The 17,122-nt window shown below is 42.2% G+C and overlaps 1 protein-coding gene and 1 non-coding gene across 2 annotated transcripts in view; both read right to left on the bottom strand.

Moving 5' to 3' along the window:
- Wdr64 (WD repeat domain 64) overlaps positions 1–17,122 on the bottom strand; it is a 105,833-nt gene that overhangs the window by 10,400 nt on the left and 78,311 nt on the right. The window contains exons 17-24 of the mRNA XM_059280541.1: positions 16,646–16,747; positions 14,914–14,983; positions 14,010–14,046; positions 12,878–13,014; positions 10,353–10,458; positions 7,843–7,901; positions 6,523–6,632; positions 1,257–1,445 (exon numbers count right to left, since the gene is read on the bottom strand). Of these exons, the coding sequence (XP_059136524.1) occupies positions 1,257–1,445; positions 6,523–6,632; positions 7,843–7,901; positions 10,353–10,458; positions 12,878–13,014; positions 14,010–14,046; positions 14,914–14,983; positions 16,646–16,747 (810 nt within the window). The remainder of the gene's footprint in view (positions 1–1,256; positions 1,446–6,522; positions 6,633–7,842; positions 7,902–10,352; positions 10,459–12,877; positions 13,015–14,009; positions 14,047–14,913; positions 14,984–16,645; positions 16,748–17,122) is intronic.
- Positions 6,231–6,419, bottom strand: LOC131925901 (U2 spliceosomal RNA). The gene has a single exon (XR_009383397.1). It is a non-coding gene; the product is annotated as a U2 spliceosomal RNA (small nuclear RNA).

A 17,122-nucleotide genomic window follows, 5' to 3' on the forward strand; every position in this document is an offset into this window, starting at 1 on the left:
AAGGAAAGGTAAAGTTAACTTTACCTGTAGCTTTCTTAACTTTTGCCTTGTCATTTTTCTCCTGTCACTCCAATGAAACGACCCTTCCAGGGTCATCAAGGACTTTCTGGCCTCAAGCCCAACACCTCCTTCTCTGTTGTGTGGCGTTGTTCCTGTACACTACAAAAGCTCTGCCTTGTTTTCTTACACACTCTCTCCCTCTATTTCCCCTATATTGCTTGTTTGTGTTTTTTTTTCTTCCTATATGTCAGCTATTTTCTTTTAAGATTTTTTTCCATACCTATCTCTTCCCAGTCCTTCTCTTTATTTCTTCAACAGTTTTCTGTTTTTCTGACTCAAGACATGGTACCTGAATTCCTTATCCACAGTGAAAATATTACTATGATAACTGACTTCAAATCCTTGTCTACAGCCGTGGATTCTCAGCATGTCGAGGCAGATGGACCTGAGTACATCTGCTCTACCTGGACGGACCACAAGCATTGTAGACTGAACCCTGTCCCAAACCAAACCCATCAGGTTCCTTTGTGCCCTGTTCCCTGCTGTGACTCCTGTTCCAGTGAGGTCCATGGTTTGGATTTCTCAATTTGGCTCACAGACTTGGTAATGTGAGCTCTGTAGATTTCTTTTTCTTTAGTGTGAGTACATACACACGTGTGCAGGTGTCTTTGGAGGCTAGGAGTTACAGATAGTTATAAGCCACATGATATGGGTGCTGGGAATTGAACTGTGGTCCTCTGTAAGAACAGTAAGTGCTCTTAGCCCCAGAGCCACTTCTTCAGCCCATTTATTGTTGTGTTTTTGTTTTGTTTGTTTGTTCGTTTGTTTGTTTGTTTTGACACAGAGTTTTGCTAGGTAGCCCATGAAAGCCTTGGGAGTCCTGAGATTGCAGATTTGAGCAGCTGGGGCTCTGGTTCTACTAGACTTTTACAGCTTCTTCTCCTGTATCTCCCCCACATCCCCGCACCCTGGGCTCCACAGTTAGGACTATATCATATCATGGTCTTGAGTTACTTGGTGGTTCTGCTGACACAAACTTTTTTTGTTCTTTGGTATTGCTCATTGGTTATTAACAATGAGGTGTTCTCAGGACTACAGCACTGAATCATAGTTTTTATTTACGTATTTCTCTCTTACATGGGGCTTCAAAATTATTGAAAAGTTTTGGTTTTGAATTTCCTATTCTACCGCAGTGCCACCACATAGTAATAATTTAATTCTTATCTGTTCATTGAAAGGAAACTGAATGTTCTCACCTTTCACGGTCAAATATCAGAGGATATTCATATTTCTGCTGCTTCTCTGTGAACTTGCTTTCTTCTTTTATCTCTATGGGATATTCATTAACATCACAAGGCAAAATGATATCAGTTGTTTGAGTTAAATCAAACATTCTTCGTTGTCCGAAATAGCCACAGTAATGACCGCTGTTGGAATGCCAGAGCCTGAAGGAGAGTCGAGGAAGGGAGGGGAAGTAACTGGGGGTGGTCAGAAGAAGTGAGCTTGATCACAGGTCATAGGTCACACGAACTGCATTGGTCTACCAAGGATCGTAAAGTTCATTCAGGACTCTTTCCCCCAAATGCTGCCGAGCTAATCATTATGTAAGACTTTATTTTTCAGCTCAGTGCTTCAAGCATACCAGATAAGCACCAGACTACACTCTGCGCCTTTAATGTAAACATGTTTACAAGTCAGAACTCTAACCTGTAACTTTTTGGCGTTAGCCAATTTGAACTTGTACCAGCAATCTTCACTGATCTAAGCTAGAAATCAAGGACGACTCTTCTCTCCAAACAACCCTGCTAACACAAGCTGACCAGAACCCACATTGGGAGTCTGTGAGCTAAAGTAGATCCTACAGTGGACTGTGTTTCATCTGTCTATTTAGGAAATAATCACCAATAGAACTCATGAGACAAGAGATCTGGGGATGCTTCTAGTAGAGCATCATAAATAATAAAATTCTTTACCCATTTGTATTATTTCCCTATCTGTTGGCCCCAAGAAGCTCCAATTTGCCCAGGGGACTTAATTAATATAGAATACCATTAGCAGGAATGTGCGCTCTGTGTCTTACAGAGAGATGTTTTGTGTCTGTTTGTTTTCATTTAGATTTTTTTTTTGAGAGAAGATCTCAATAAGTAGCCTAGTCTAGCCATCCAGAGATTTATAGGAAGTTCTTGGCTAGACAAGCTAGACAAGATTACATAGTAAGATACTGTTCTTCCTGTGTTAGCCTCTCAGGTCCTGGGATTACAGACATCTCTTTATGTCTTGGTTTCAACACTAACCAAGGGATCTGCTGCAATGATTGAGAAGGAGAATAACCTAAAGGGACCGAGAGTAGATTCTACACAATTCAGAACAGCAGACTCACTCAGAGAAAGTAGCTAGTGAGGGATGCAGAAGCAGAGGTGACCAGCTGAGGTGTCTCATACTGGACACTGTCTGAAGATTTAACATGAGCATGTTACATACCTCCTATATTTTAATTTAGAGCATTACTGAAGTAGCACGGCCTTCCCAGAGCTGTTACCAATAAGGAAGTAGAGTTATTAAGAACATTTATAACAAGCTTTTTAAACAGAAAAGCAAGAAGGCTAAGAGGCTAAATGAATTCTGTTCCAGGCCCATACTAAAGCAACTTGATTTCCTGTTTCACAGTGTTTCCTATTCCTCATGGCCCTGTCCCAAGTGAAAAACCCCACCTGATGTCCTGGGCCTTAGACATGGACTCTGAGCCATAGGGAGGTTTCCAATTTCCTGCTCTATGCCCCAGACTTAAGTCTCAATTATGTTTTTTTTTTTCATTGACAAGTCATAATCTTTTCATAAACAAGATTTCTAATGCTAGAGTGCCTGCCTCTTGAGAACGTGGCAGCATATATTAGCCAAAGGATGTGGCTTAGTTACAAGGGCAGCAGCGCTTTGAGACAGCTATTAATAGAGACAAGCTCTATGAATTGAGTATCTGGGGAGTGCTCCACTTAAAGGAATCATAAAAATAATTTCTCCAGGCCAAGGACGACTGACTTCAACAATACATTAGTCTAAATGTCTGTGTCCCCACAAAGTCATGTTGAACCCTAATTCCTAATGAGATGGAGTCTTTAGGTCATGAGGAGTCCACCTTCATAAACAGAATTAGTTCCTGCCTTAGGCTATTTTTTTTCGTTCTATAACTGACTGCATGATGTATTGAGACTGAGAAGTTTAAAACTGATTGGTCTTGTAGGGTGATGTCCTCCGTGCTAGGAGGGGCTCTCTACAGAGTTCCAAAGCTGCCCAGAGCATCACAGGACAAGGCAAATTATCCTTACGCATGCCCTTCATCCTTTAAAAACTTCATATTTGTTGATTTATTGGGTGTATATAAACAGGTGCTTGTGTGGAGGTTAGCGGATAAGCTGTGGGAGTTGGTTTCCTCTCTAACATGTAGGTTTTCAAGACCAAATTCAGATCATCAGGCTTAGCAGCAAGTGCTGGTGGTGGAGAGTGGATCGAGGTCATGTAGGTGCTGACCTCTTCAGTGGATGAGCTCACAGTTAAGCGGGTTATAAGGCAGTGGGGTTTAGGTGGACCAGTCACTGAGACACGCCTTTGAAAGTCATGTCATAGCCTCTTTCTGCATGTGCTTCCCAGCCACCAAAAAGTGAGCAGCTTTCCTCCACCACGCCCCTCTATCAGGAGGCTCTGTCTCGCTGCGGGCCTAGAAACATCGAAGCCTTGCCACTCAGGAGTGAAGTCTCTGATGCTCTGAGCCCAAATAACACATCCCCTGTGGGCCCTGATGTGGCTCAGAGGGAAAAGGCACTTGTTGTTCAAGCCTGATGACATGAGTCTAAACCCACAGAAAAGTGGAAGGAGAGAACTGATTCCATGAAGTTGTCCTCTGACCTCCACATGTGTACCACAGCACATGTGTGCACCCCCATCACTCACACAAGCACACACACACACACACACAACACACACACACACACACACACACACACACACACACACACACACACGAGCTTAAAACCCCTAAGTTAATATAATCAAGTGCTTTGCTGTAATGATGGAAGGCTGATGGTCATACGCCATGTTAGGAGTTAGGCAGATGACATTTATGAAGCAGAGAATAAGCACTAACTGTTCAATGTGCTGAGATATGATCTTGGACATTCCAGTCCTTTAGAACCATGAATAATAAATTCCTCTTGTTTGTAAACAACCCATTCTAAAGTGCTTTGTTATAGCAGCCTAAAAAGACTGAGTCAAGAGGGCAATTCTCATAGCACAAAAGGCTGATATATACCTATGTGGTTAGTATGTGTACATGTGCAGTCACACTCCCATGAGTGCATGACTATATGCACTACAACCTTCATCAAACATTTCTGTTGATGGGTAACTGAAAACAAGCTCAAGTAAAGACCAGAAAATCAAGTCATTAATGGCATTTATAATGATACATTTTTTTCCCTTACAAATAAAGCAACTGGTCATTTTTTTCTGACACAAGAAATAGTTCTATCCATTTGCCTCTCCTACAGAATCATCTTGAGCTTGAGATTTCCGTATTAGGGTTTTTCTAGTGACTTCTATCTGGAATGGCTTTAGGGTTTCCCTGGTTGCATGTGGCAGGTCCCATTCTCCACGCGGATCCCTCACTTCCTCCTTTAGATGAAGCTCATGTCTTCTCTATTTGATCTGCCACATGGCTTTCAATCTTAACCCACTTGTTTCCAATCTTTTGTTGTTGTTGTTTTCGAGACAGGGTCCCTCTGTGTAGCTTTGGAGCCTTTCCTGGAACTCACTTTGTAGACCAGGCTAGCTTCGAACTCACAGAGATCCTCCTGCCTCTGCCTCCCGAGTGCTGGGATTAAAGTCTCCACCGCCCAGCTCACTTGTTTCCAATCTAAAGCCCTCTAGTGGCTACATTAAAGGTAAATATACAAATCCACAGCAATGCCTAGGGACTGCACAGCTGTGTCCCAACTGACTTCCTCCCTCCTCAAGCCCAGAGAGTTAACCAGGATCTGTTGAATTTCCACTCAAGGACCTTGATAACAATATAAAACAGTCCTTCCTTTTCATGTGTATTTCGACTGGTCTCTGATTCACTTGAAGCCTCTCTAGATCGCCTAATGTTGTCTAACTCCATTCTTTCAAGGGCATAATTCATTGCCACGATTTTAAAATATTTCAAGTAGGCAGCAGTTTGTCTCCAGAAATGTCATGACATTTCCTTTCTTTTTCTTTATATATGTGTATGTATTTTTAGTATTTTGTATTTTGGGTCCATGTGCTTAGCATTGATTACAATGAATTAGTTAAGTTCAAGTAAGCCGGCTATGTGAAAGTCAATCACACTAACCTAACAAGGCTGCTCCCATCTCTCACTATTGGGTCACCTTTGTTTGGGTGGGTCTCTTCAAGCCTTTCTACTCTTGCCTCTTCTTCTCCCTCTTCCCCTTTCTTTCCTTTCCTCCTTTACTCTTCCCTCCCTTTCCTGTCCTCCTCACCTGTCCTCTCCCCTCCCTCTCCCCTCTTTGCCTCCTTCTTTTTCCTCTTTACCTTCCTTCCTCTCTCCCTCCCTCCTTCCCCTCCCTCCTTACCTCCCTCGCTCCTTCCTTTCTTCCTTTGTCTTTATATCCTTCATTTCTTTTGTTTCCCCTCTCCTATTTTTTCCTTTCTCCCCACTCTTCTGCTCACTTTTCTCACCTCTTCCCTCATTCCTCTCCCTTTTCCCTCCCCTTCCTCTCTCTTTCTGACAAGGTTGCCCAGTCTGGCTTAAAATTCCTGAGCCTAAGAGATCCTTCTGCTTTATCCCTCAAAGAGCTGGAACTGCTGGTATGCCCCACTCCACCTAGCTCCATACTCTTTCCTATGACTACCTTTTAAACTTTTGATCCTAAACCCCCTTCTGTGGCCTTCCCTAGGTATGAGTCTAGTTCTCTGAGCTGTCTATCCTGCTCAATTCTCTGAAATAACCCCACAAAACCCAATTCTACTGCAAATATTTGTCAGAACTTTTTAACAAGAAGTATTTCTTAATGAGTCTGTGAAAGAGCAAACATTACAAAAAAAATGATTCTGAGACCCATGTCTCTGCCCTTTTTCCACAGAGGACTATAGCATCTCATTTCCCTGGATGTAGAAAAAGAATCCAAGTCAGTGATGGTTTTCCCAAAGATTCTTTGTATAACTTTTTTGGTTTACATATAAATTTATTCCAATGATGGGGGTGTACCATTTATGGAGATGCTGTGACATTAGGTCCACACATGGAATTGGTGGCATAAGCTCCAATCCCATCTTTCAGATCCCAAATCTATTTAATATATTGTCCTCAGATAGAAGATGTATCCGATATTAAGCTGATAAAAATAGATCCATATTTGATCTTAGCCAAATGGTCAAGAATTGATCCAAAGCACTGCGTTGTAACCAAACACATCAACATTAGCCTCAAATCTTACTCCTCTCACGCTAAAAACCCCGAGATTCCAGGATGGACCCATCTGGGTTTACCTCACTGAGCCATCAATGGAGGCGGTAAGCACCAGCTGCTTGTCTTCCACATAGATCACTTGAATAATTTCTAAAGAGTGGGCACGCCAGGAAAGCAGCTGCTTGAATTTCTAGATGGCAACAAGAAGACATATCTCTTGGAATGAATCAAAATACAATCTTAAGCAAAATCATTTCTCATTGAAGAGCTACATTTGTGAGTGAGTGTGATAGATGGTGATTGAGTCTCTACTCTGATTAGTTTTTCTCTTGCTTACCGAGGTGCCAAAACCACTCCAATTTTAGAGGATTATTACTCTGCACATACCCCTGCTGGAGAAGGAAGCTCATATTTTTTATTATTTTGTCGTGGACTTTAGCAGATGGTTGATAGTTGTGGGAGACACACTGAAGACCATTAGAAGAGAGGGAGAGCAGATCCGGAAGGTGAAGGCCAAGAGACTTTTTTACTTATAAATTTTATCTAGAGGAAGCACTGACGACATTCTTCTTTGCATGGGGTATGGAGTAAGAGGTATCTGCTGTGAGGAACTGGCAGAAAGGATAGGCACAGCTTATTCTCTTTCAAAAGCGGTGTGAGGGTCAACTGATAGACCTAAGGAAGGTCTATCTTTAACATTTGTTCTCAAGTTTAGAGTCCCTAAGGTACTTCAGAAGACATTCCTACAGACTGCTCTGCAGTAACTTCCTCTGTTTCTCTCTGCTCATCGATGGGCACGCCTAGGCCACATTTCCCCTGGGCCATGTACTCAAGAGTTATCGGTGTGACCAAAGTCCTAGGGGGCTTGCAGTTCCCCTGTGCATCTCCTATTCCTTGAGACTTGAGCAGGGTCGAGAATAATTTCTTAGACTGTTGACTCAGTTTCCGGTATCTGTTCTTAAAAAGACTTGCTAAAAGTCTGCACTCTCCTACTTCATATTGTTTCAGAGCTGTTCAAGAGCTTTTGGTCATCCAAAGGTTCTTTCTCTGTCTTAAGACAGCATCCACCCAAGCAAAGGCTGGGGTCATGTAGCTTAAATTACAGTAGAATATGTACCTGGAGTGTAGGGGGGCACATGCATTTCCATCATTTGTGTGTGCGCTTTAGGAAAATGCTCAACAAACATGAGCTGATTTCTTTTTTTTTTTTTTTTGGTTTTTTGAGACAGGGTTTCTCTGTGTAGCTTTGCGCCTCTCCTGGAACTCACTTGGTAGCCCAGGCTGGCCTCGAACTCACAGAGATCGGCCTGGCTCTGCCTCCCGAGTGCTGGGATTAAAGGCGTGCGCCACTACCGCCCGGCTCTGATTTCTTTATTTAAGTGGAAATCTAAAGTTCATACCTTTTCATCATGAGGTGGATCCAAAAAGGAACTAACACTGCAAAGGATAACGTGTCCTTCTGTATAAAATTTAAACATTAGAGTCCTTAATTAGATATTATATTCTTTAGGCAAACAGTCCCCAGCATGACAAGTCATTTTGATCCAGGCACTTGTATTGGTAGACAGAATAGAATCTGAGAAACCAGCTATAAAAGAGGAAATTTGGAGTCCTGGCATATAGCTTGGTAGAGGGCTTGGCTTGCCTAGCATGGAGAAATCCTGTGTTTGATCCCCAGCACTGCATAAAACTGGGTGTGGTGGTACCTCCAATGTAACCTTAGTTCTCAGGAGGTAAATGCACAGTGTCTAGAAGTACCAGGTTGTGGTGGTATTGTGTTCCCCAAAATATTGTGCACCCTAATAAACTTATCTGGGGTCAGAGAACAGAACAGCCACTAGATACAGAGTCTAGAAAATGGTGGCACTCACTCTTTTAATCCTAGCATTCCAGAGGCAGAGATCCACCTGGATCTCTGTGAGTTTAAAGCCATACTGGAAACAGTCAGGCATGGTGACTCACACCTTTAATCCCACGAAGTAAGCCTTTAATTCCAGGAAGTGAGGGCAGAAAGCAGAAAGGTATATAAAGCGTGAGGACCAGGAACTACAGACTGGTTAAGCTTTCAGGCTTTTGAGAAGCAGTTCAGCTGAGATCCATTTGAATAAGGACACAGAGGCTTCCAGTCTGAGGAAGAGGGATCAGCTGAGAAATTAGCAAGGTGAGGTGGCTGTGGCTTGTTCTGCTTCTCTGATCTTCCAGCATTCACCCCAATACCTGGTTGGGTTTGATTTTATTAACAAGACCTTCTAACAATTCATGCTACACCAGGTCATCCTTAGCTATATAGTAAGTTTGAGGCCAACCTGGGCTACATGAAATCCTATTTCAAATTAAAAAAAGAAAGAATGAAAACAATACTAGCCCAGATTGTTCCATAAAAGAAGGGGAAGGAACACTTCAAGCTCTTTTTAATGAGCCACAATTACCTTGATACCAAACCAGATAAAAATCCAACAAAAAAAGAGGATTATAGGCCAATTTCCTTGATGAACATAGAAGAAAAAAATTCTTGAAAAGGAAAACTTGCAAACTGAATTCAAGAGCACATCCATAATACCATTAATATGATCAAGTTGGCTTCATTCCAGAGATACATTGATGTTTCAATGGGAGTAAGCCAATGAACAAAATTGGACTACATAATGGACTCAAGGACAGAAATCATATGATTATTTCAGTTGATACAGAAAAGACCTTTGGGAAAAATACAGCATTCTTTAAGATAAAATCCCTGGAGAGACTTGGGGTGGAGAACATGTCTCAACATAATAAAAGCTAACACATAAAAAAATCAATACCACCATGATGTTAAATGAAGAAAAACTCAAAGCGTTCCCACAAAGATCGAGAAGACAAGAGTGTCCACTTTAACCATTTCTATCCAATATAGTGCTTGAAGTCCTAGCTAAAGCAATAAGACAAGAGATGAAAATCAAAGGGCTATGAATAGCAAAATAAGTCAACGTATTCCTATTTATAGATGGTATGATATTGTATAAAAGAGATCCCCAAATTCCATCAGAAAATTTCTAGAATTTCAGAAGAAGAAATTATCTGTAGGCTGGCCATGGTGGCACACACCTTTATTCCCAGCACTCAAAAGGCAGAGGCAGGCTAATTTCTATGAATTCAAGGGTAACCAGATCTACATAGCCAGTTCCAAGACAACCAATGCTACATAGAAAGACCCTGTCTCAAAGAAGCAAACAAAAAATAAATTTATTTGGCCCAGATCCTGTGGGTGGGGGATAGAGCCTTGGACCCTGCCCTGAGGTAGGAGTATGCAGCCATTTGGCATTAGCTGATACCCTGGGACACGCCAGGCACTAGTCTGTAGCAGTGTCCAATCTCATGATCCTGGAGCCTCAGCCTCCAGGAGACCCAGCAGAGTCTTAGTGTCTAAGGCAAGTCCTGAGGATGTCTAAAAGAACAACATCTTGATGGCTCAGAGGTTAAGAGCACCGACTGCTCTTTCAGAGGTCCTGAGTTCAATTCCCAGCACCCACATGGTGGCTCACAACCATCTGTAATGAGATCTGGCACCCTCTTCTGTATACATAATAAATAAATAAATTAAAAAAAATAAAGAACAACATCTTTGTAAGACGAAGGAAAAATTCATGGGTGATTTCACTTGTATTCAAATGTCATCCATGAGAAGAACTACCTAGATAAGGACTCCGAATCCAGGCCCTGGAGAAACCATAAGGAGGACACATGCCACAAGCGGAAAAGCTGGCAGATGGCCATGCTGCTTGGTATACTTGAATCTCAAACTTTCTCACTTTGAGCATACCTCTTGGAGACTTTCATTTGTCCCTGTAAATGTCATGTGTGTTTCTTGGAGCCATTTTTATATCACATAGATTGTTAAGATGCAGCTTGATCTGCCAGAACAAGGACTTACCCACATTCCCGGCCAGCAGTGTCCTGCAGCACGAATCAGTGTATAGTGACGTCAGGGAAATGGCTGAGTGCTTTGTGAAGGGCAGTATGTCTTTCAGAAGCTTCCCCTGAACAAAGGACAAGGCAAACAACATATCTTCCATTATAATAAAGTCTATAAAACCGCAATATTAAAGTTGAACTTCACTCTACCCGAGACATCTCAATTTTTAGCTCTACTACTTAACAGGATTTTCTATTCCGTACTGAAAATAACTTGATGCTATCCACGAGGACTTATTACTTTGAAGTGAATAGTATGGATAACTCAAAGTATGGGTGACTATCCGCTGATGGTTAATTTCCTCTTTCTTTGGTGTTATCCATGGGTCTTTTCACATACTTCCTTGCATGAGATTTCAACTATATGGTCTCCCCTTACACAGGCATTCCCATCAGGGCCAAATATAACTCTATGGTTACAAGGCATATTTCAACAGGCATACTTACATGCTAGGAAAACATATTTTTGATTATTAATAATGGATTGCAAGAGATTCAAGCCCAGATAAACTGTTTTGGAGTGGTATAAGCTAGCCCTTGGAAGGACTTCCATATATATTTATCTCTCTGGAGACTGAGAATAGAATTGAGTCAGCAGCTGTTTTCAAAGACTTTCTTTGGATATCATCTGTTGTTTCTTATTCATCACAGAAAAAAAGGCATTTTATTCCAAGATCATCTTGGAGGCAGTTTGTGTTTTCAAGACGGGGGTTTCACTAGGAAGCCAGAACCCGTGGGCAGACTGGGACTGAGCTGGCAGACAGCCTTGCTGCTCTGTGTTCTCAGATCTCAGTGTGGGTCACACAACACTGTTGCCATCTCCTGGGTTCTCCATAGGAGAAGCCTTATCACAGCACTCACACCTTCTTGTGTCTCTAAGAGTTTCAGAGTCACAATGGGCAGTCTACTCACAACTCTTTCATCCTCTTCTGTTCTCCTCTCCTACTTTGAGTTTTTTAAAAATAAAATTATTAATGTGTGTGTTGCATGCACGCGTGTGTGTTACATGTGTGTTTTGCATGTGTGTGTGTTGCATGTGTGTGTGTTGCATGTGTATGTGTGTTGGGGTGCATGTGTGTGTGTTGGGGTGTGTGTGTTGTATGTGTGTGTTGGGGTACATGTGTGTGTGTTGGGGTGCATGTATGTGTGTTGGGGTACATGTGTGTTGGGGTGCATGTGTGTGTTGCATGTGTGTGTTGGGGTGCATGTGTGTGTTGCATGTGTGTGTTGGGGTGCATGTGTGTGTTGCATGTGTGTGTTGGGGTGCATGTGTGTGTGTTGGGGTACATGTGTGTGTTGCATGTGTGTGTGTTGGGGTGCATGTGTATGTGTGTTAGGGTACAGGTGTGGAGGTCAGAGGACAATTTATGGAGCTGGCTGTCTTCTTCCACCTACACATGGGATTCCTGGGATTGAACTCGGGTTTTGGGGCTTGTGTATCCACTGAGCCATCTTGTGTTCCTTAATTTGTACTTTTAATTTGGGATACCCACCCTCCATCAAAAATCACTTGAAATCTCCTGGTAAATTAAAGCTGCTCTTTTCATGGTAAAAAAATTTTAAGAACACTCAAAGTGATGCAATACCATCTTTTAATAATTTATATCATTAAAGTTTTATATTAGGGCTCTGCCAGTAAAGGAACTTGCTGCCAAGCCTGGCAACCTAAATTTGATCCCTAGGACCTACATGGTAGTAAAAGTGACTCTCACAAGTTTCCTTCTGACTTTTTCATTACTGCTATGGCATGCTTGCAACTACATGCACACACAGACATACATAAACATACAGACACACAGATAAAGATAACGAAAAAGTATTTTATAGGCTATGTGTCAGCATTCTTATAGTCTGTTTTATGGCATGAAAATATGAATGTGTAGGGGTGTGTGTGTGTGTGTGTGTGTGTGTGTGTGTGTGTGTGTGTGTGTGTAGGCCAGGGAACAACCTTGGATGTCACTCCTCAGGAACACCATTTACCTTATTTTGGGACAAGATCTCCCCCTGGCTTGTAGCTTGCCAGCTAGGCTAGGATGGCTGGCCAGCAAGCTCCAGGCATCTGCTGATCCTTCTTCCCCAGCACTGGGTTTATAAGAGTGCTCTACCATGCTCAGATTTTTAATGTGGATTAAGACTGAAGACTCGGGTCTTCAGTCCTTTATTGACTAAGCCCCTTACATCCTTTTATAGAATGCATTGCTGATGACATTCATTTAAATATCCAATAGAATATTACCATGAATTTACAGCTCAGCTTGAAAGATTTGAAACTCTTAACAGTTTTGATGAACTAATGCCTTGAGTAGTAGAACCAGTCTAGTGTATAGTTTGGCAGTAGTCAGTGATCGAACTGAAAGACCATCTGTTTGGCTAGAATAGTGGAATGTTTGAACTGGATGCCATGTGGAAGAAGGCTGCAAGGCACAACTATCCTCTTTATCATCCCATTCCTTTTGAGTACCAGCCAAGCCCAAACTTCATCACCTCCAACGTCCACAAGCGGAGATGTCCATCCTCGTGTGCAGTGACCAGGATAGGAGGCTGTGTTTCCATGGAGCTAGTGGGGGTGGGCTGTTTTCTGCTCACTGGCTGCTGCTCTCCCACCATGTCTGTTTGCTCACCTGGTAGAGAAACTCATAAGCTCTGCTGGTATTTGTAATCCTTGGGGTTTCAAATTTAATGGAACACCAAAGAAGAGATGGGTGGGAAGAGAAATACAGGATTGTCTCATTTTTTTTTTCTTAGAGAATTCACAGGGAAGGAAATAGAAAGGCCTTTGTAGAATGGAATCCTGGATCACTGGAAAAAATCTAAAAGGCTTATTTGGGCTCCTAATGTAAAAGCCTCTAGAAGATTCTGCATGTGGTGGCTTTAGCCTTGTGAAAGTTTTAAAACATCTAAGATGTTTTATAAGTCTAGCATAAGTTTTAGCAAAATGCATTGGAGACTAAAAAGTTCAGTCATACTTTGGATTTTAAACATCTAGAATTAGCATAAAAAGCATCATTTGTTTTTGTTCATATTGAGAATGTTTCTGGACACACTATCCTTTTAAAATTAGCATATATTAACTATCAATAATAACAGGTTTTATTATGACAATTTCACTCATGTATAGCATATATATTAGTCATATTTACTCTGTATTGCTTTTCTCATCCCCTCTCACTCCCATTGAACCCTTTAAAAGGCATCATTTTAATATTCTTCCCATTAGTCCAACCTTAGGGGGTCACATTTCAGATATCTTGCCTATCAGATATTTACATTATGATTCATAACAGTAGCAAAATTACAGTTATGAAATAGCAACAAAATAATTTTATGGGTGGGGGTCACCACACCATGAGGAACTGTATTAAAGGGTCACAGCGTTACACTACCTAGACCCCCAAATACTTCAATACTCAGTTACAGAAAGAGTACATCAGGAATATCCTATCACGCAAAGTTACTGTCACAAAGGAGCAAAGGAGCTGGTCTGGGCTGTAGCTCCATGGTAGAGTGCTTGCCCAGCATGCGTGAGGTCCCAGGCTTGGTCCCCAGTGTCATAAAGGCAAGGAAAAAAAAAAAAAGACTCAGCTGCTTGGTTCTAAAGAAGAGTGCTGATACTGACCTTTGACCTCCGTGTCATGTATACTTTGTTTACTTCCCTGAATGGAGAAGAGAGAGAAAACGTTTCTATGACATGACAAGGGGATGAGACCTAGTAGATGGGCAGCTTCTGCAGAGCTGCAATGACATGCCTAAGTACTAATGTTAATGTATTGCAGACATCTTCATAGTCATAAATAGAAGAGCTAGAAAACAATGGCAGTCCCTGGTGGCTTGCACTTGTGACAGTGATTTGGCCCCTGGTACACGCCCAGTTCTTGGTGTGCATTGTCTCTGATTCTATGGACAGCCACACTAGGTGTCTTTATTCTCCCAGTCTTACCCGTAAGGAGACAGAACCTCGGCCTTAGTGACAAGGTTAGAAGTCGGACAGTGTACAGAGGGCTTGGATTGAGGCGTGGCTCTGCTGGCTTTTCTATCCACCCATGTTCTTTTCTTTCTACCACACTAGTTCTTTCAAAATACCTCTCATATGAATACCTCTTGACTTAGTAAAGTCCTGATTAGAAAAGCACTCTGTAAAAATATGTACAATCAGAACTGAAAAGACAGCAGACCACACTGCATTATATTATGGGCTGTGGTCTGATTGCACCATATGTGAAATATGATAATAGAGAAGAGAAGCTCAACATCACTGGGTTATCTTACAGGCATAAAAACAATAGGTGTAACTTATTAATACACTTATTTATTAATGATCATGTATAGGTTGGTCACACATGTGAAGACCTTGAAATTAAATGAAAAAAAAAACAATGTAGTTGTTGATTTTGAGGGAAAACAAATACGTTGCATGTTCATATAGATGTACATATGTCATAGATGTACACACAAGGGCTGAGAGCCACTGTTTCTGAGCCTCTGCTTGTAACAGGAAGATGCCATCTCTACCTTGCACTCACCTTGCTGCTCTGCGGACCCTTGCTTGAGTCACACTGGGTTGACGAGCAGATGGAATCCTGACTTGATCTCCTGTTCAGGGATGGAGGAGACACAGGCTGGAAGATTCAGACATTCCACAGAACTCAGTGTGCTCTGTTTCAGTTTCAGGTGGTTATTTGCTCCTCATCCCTGGGACTATCCCACCCACTCATGAGGTGAGCTACACCTTACATCCAGTGTAATGAATGCTCACTAGAATGATGTTACAGAGAATGCTAGGGAGCTTCAGCATTGAAGGGGTATCACTGCTGCCTGGGTCTAGGAAACACAAGCCTTGCCTGGCTCAGTGTTAACACTAGATTGAACTATTGAGGTTCAGAAACTGAAATGCAGGGGTGGATGGCAGCAGGTGCACACACACCTGGCTAACTTCTTGCATGTTTTTGTTTGTTTGTTTGTTTGTTATTGTTGTTTCTTTTGGCCTGATCCTGTCTCTTCTATGCTTTGTGGCCATGGGCTGAAAAGTAGGTTATGTAAAAAGAACAGGTCCTGATGCTATTCTTCAAAGAGTTTTGATATAATTATAAGACAATGTATAGGGAAGGTGCTGGATTCTGACTCACCAAAGAGTGAACCCTAACTATAGCACAGAAACATTTCATTCCCTCTAGAGATTTGTTTAGCATTGTTGCTTAAAACTACAGACTCCTAAAGCAAATACAAGTAGAAAATAGGAAAAAATACTTCTTATTAGAAATTTAACAAACAACCCTCTGCACTTGAAGGAATGAATGGAGGTTGATGAAATTTCCAATGCCTTTTCCAGCTGTTCCCTCCAAGACCTAAACTGGCTGCACATTTTTGGTGACTGTATTAGGTTTAGCTAAAAGTAAGAGCCAATGAGCATTTCCCATTTCCACTTCTGTGGTAAAGGCACATGTGAGGGTGACATGCTAAGGGTCTACACAGTGAGGGGACTTGCTAAGGGTCTACACTAAGAAGAGACATGGTAAGGGTCTACACAGTGAGGGGGCATGGTAAGGGTCTACACAGTGAGGCTGACATGGCAAGGGTCTACACAGTGAGGCTGACATGGCAAGGGTCTACACAGTGAGGGGACATGGTAAGGGTCTACACAGTGAGAGGACATAGTAAGTGTCCACACAATGAGGAGACATGGTAAGGGTCTACACAGTGAAGGGACATGGTAAGGGTCTACACAGTGAGAGGACATAGTAAGTGTCCACACAATGAGGAGACATGGTAAGGGTCTACACAGTGAAGGGACATGGTAAGGGTCTACACAGTGAGGGGACATGGTAAGGGTCTACACAGTGAGGGGACATGGTAAGGGTCTACACAGTGAGGCTGACATGGCAAGGGTCTACACAGTGAGGGGACATGGTAAGGGTCTACACAGTGAGGCTGACATGGCAAGGGTCTACACAGTGAGGGGACATGGTAAGGGTCTACACAATGAGGGGACATGGTAAGGGTCTACACAGTGAGGGGCCATAGTAAAGGTCCACAAAATGAGGTGACATGGTAAGGGTCCACACAATGAAGGGACATGGTAAGGGTCTACCCACCAATATGTCACAATACTGTGACAGTGAAGAACGTTGAAACAAAGGAGTCAGCTCAACACACATTTTCCTTCAGTTGTCCTTTCTTTGATGCTGGCATATGGGTAGCTCACATCACCTACCTAGGTTCCAGATAGCCCTACTGGACCATGAAGCTCTGAGTTACCTTACACAGTCAGGAGGTCGGAAAAGGAACATTATGTCATTAATCCGAAAGCGTTTGGGGTCCAAGTCAGGGTCTGTAGAGAAGCAGTCCTCAGGCCGATATCTGAAAACAAGCATGTCCTTGCCTAGTAAATGGCATGAACTATGAAACTCGCCTCACATTGCATGATTTCCATGCATATCTAGCTACTTGAAATGTTATCATTGCACATGAAGTGAAAGTCCAAATATGCCTTGTTATCAAGGCTTTGTAGAACCACATGATCATCAGATGATCTACAAGTATTTAATCCAATTAACTGGACAGATTTCCTACCTATAGGTCACAGTGTCTCATCCTGTAGAGGGACTATCTGGAAGTATCATACAGTTTAAATAGCAGAATTCTACTCTGAACATATGGAAGGATAGATTTGAGTGAAATGTGGTGTCTTACCCCAGGATCTTAAAACTGAGTAGACAAGAGCAGATAATCCAG

This window comes from Peromyscus eremicus, chromosome 15 (genome assembly GCF_949786415.1).
Source record: "Peromyscus eremicus chromosome 15, PerEre_H2_v1, whole genome shotgun sequence".
NCBI lineage: Eukaryota > Metazoa > Chordata > Mammalia > Rodentia > Cricetidae > Peromyscus > Peromyscus eremicus.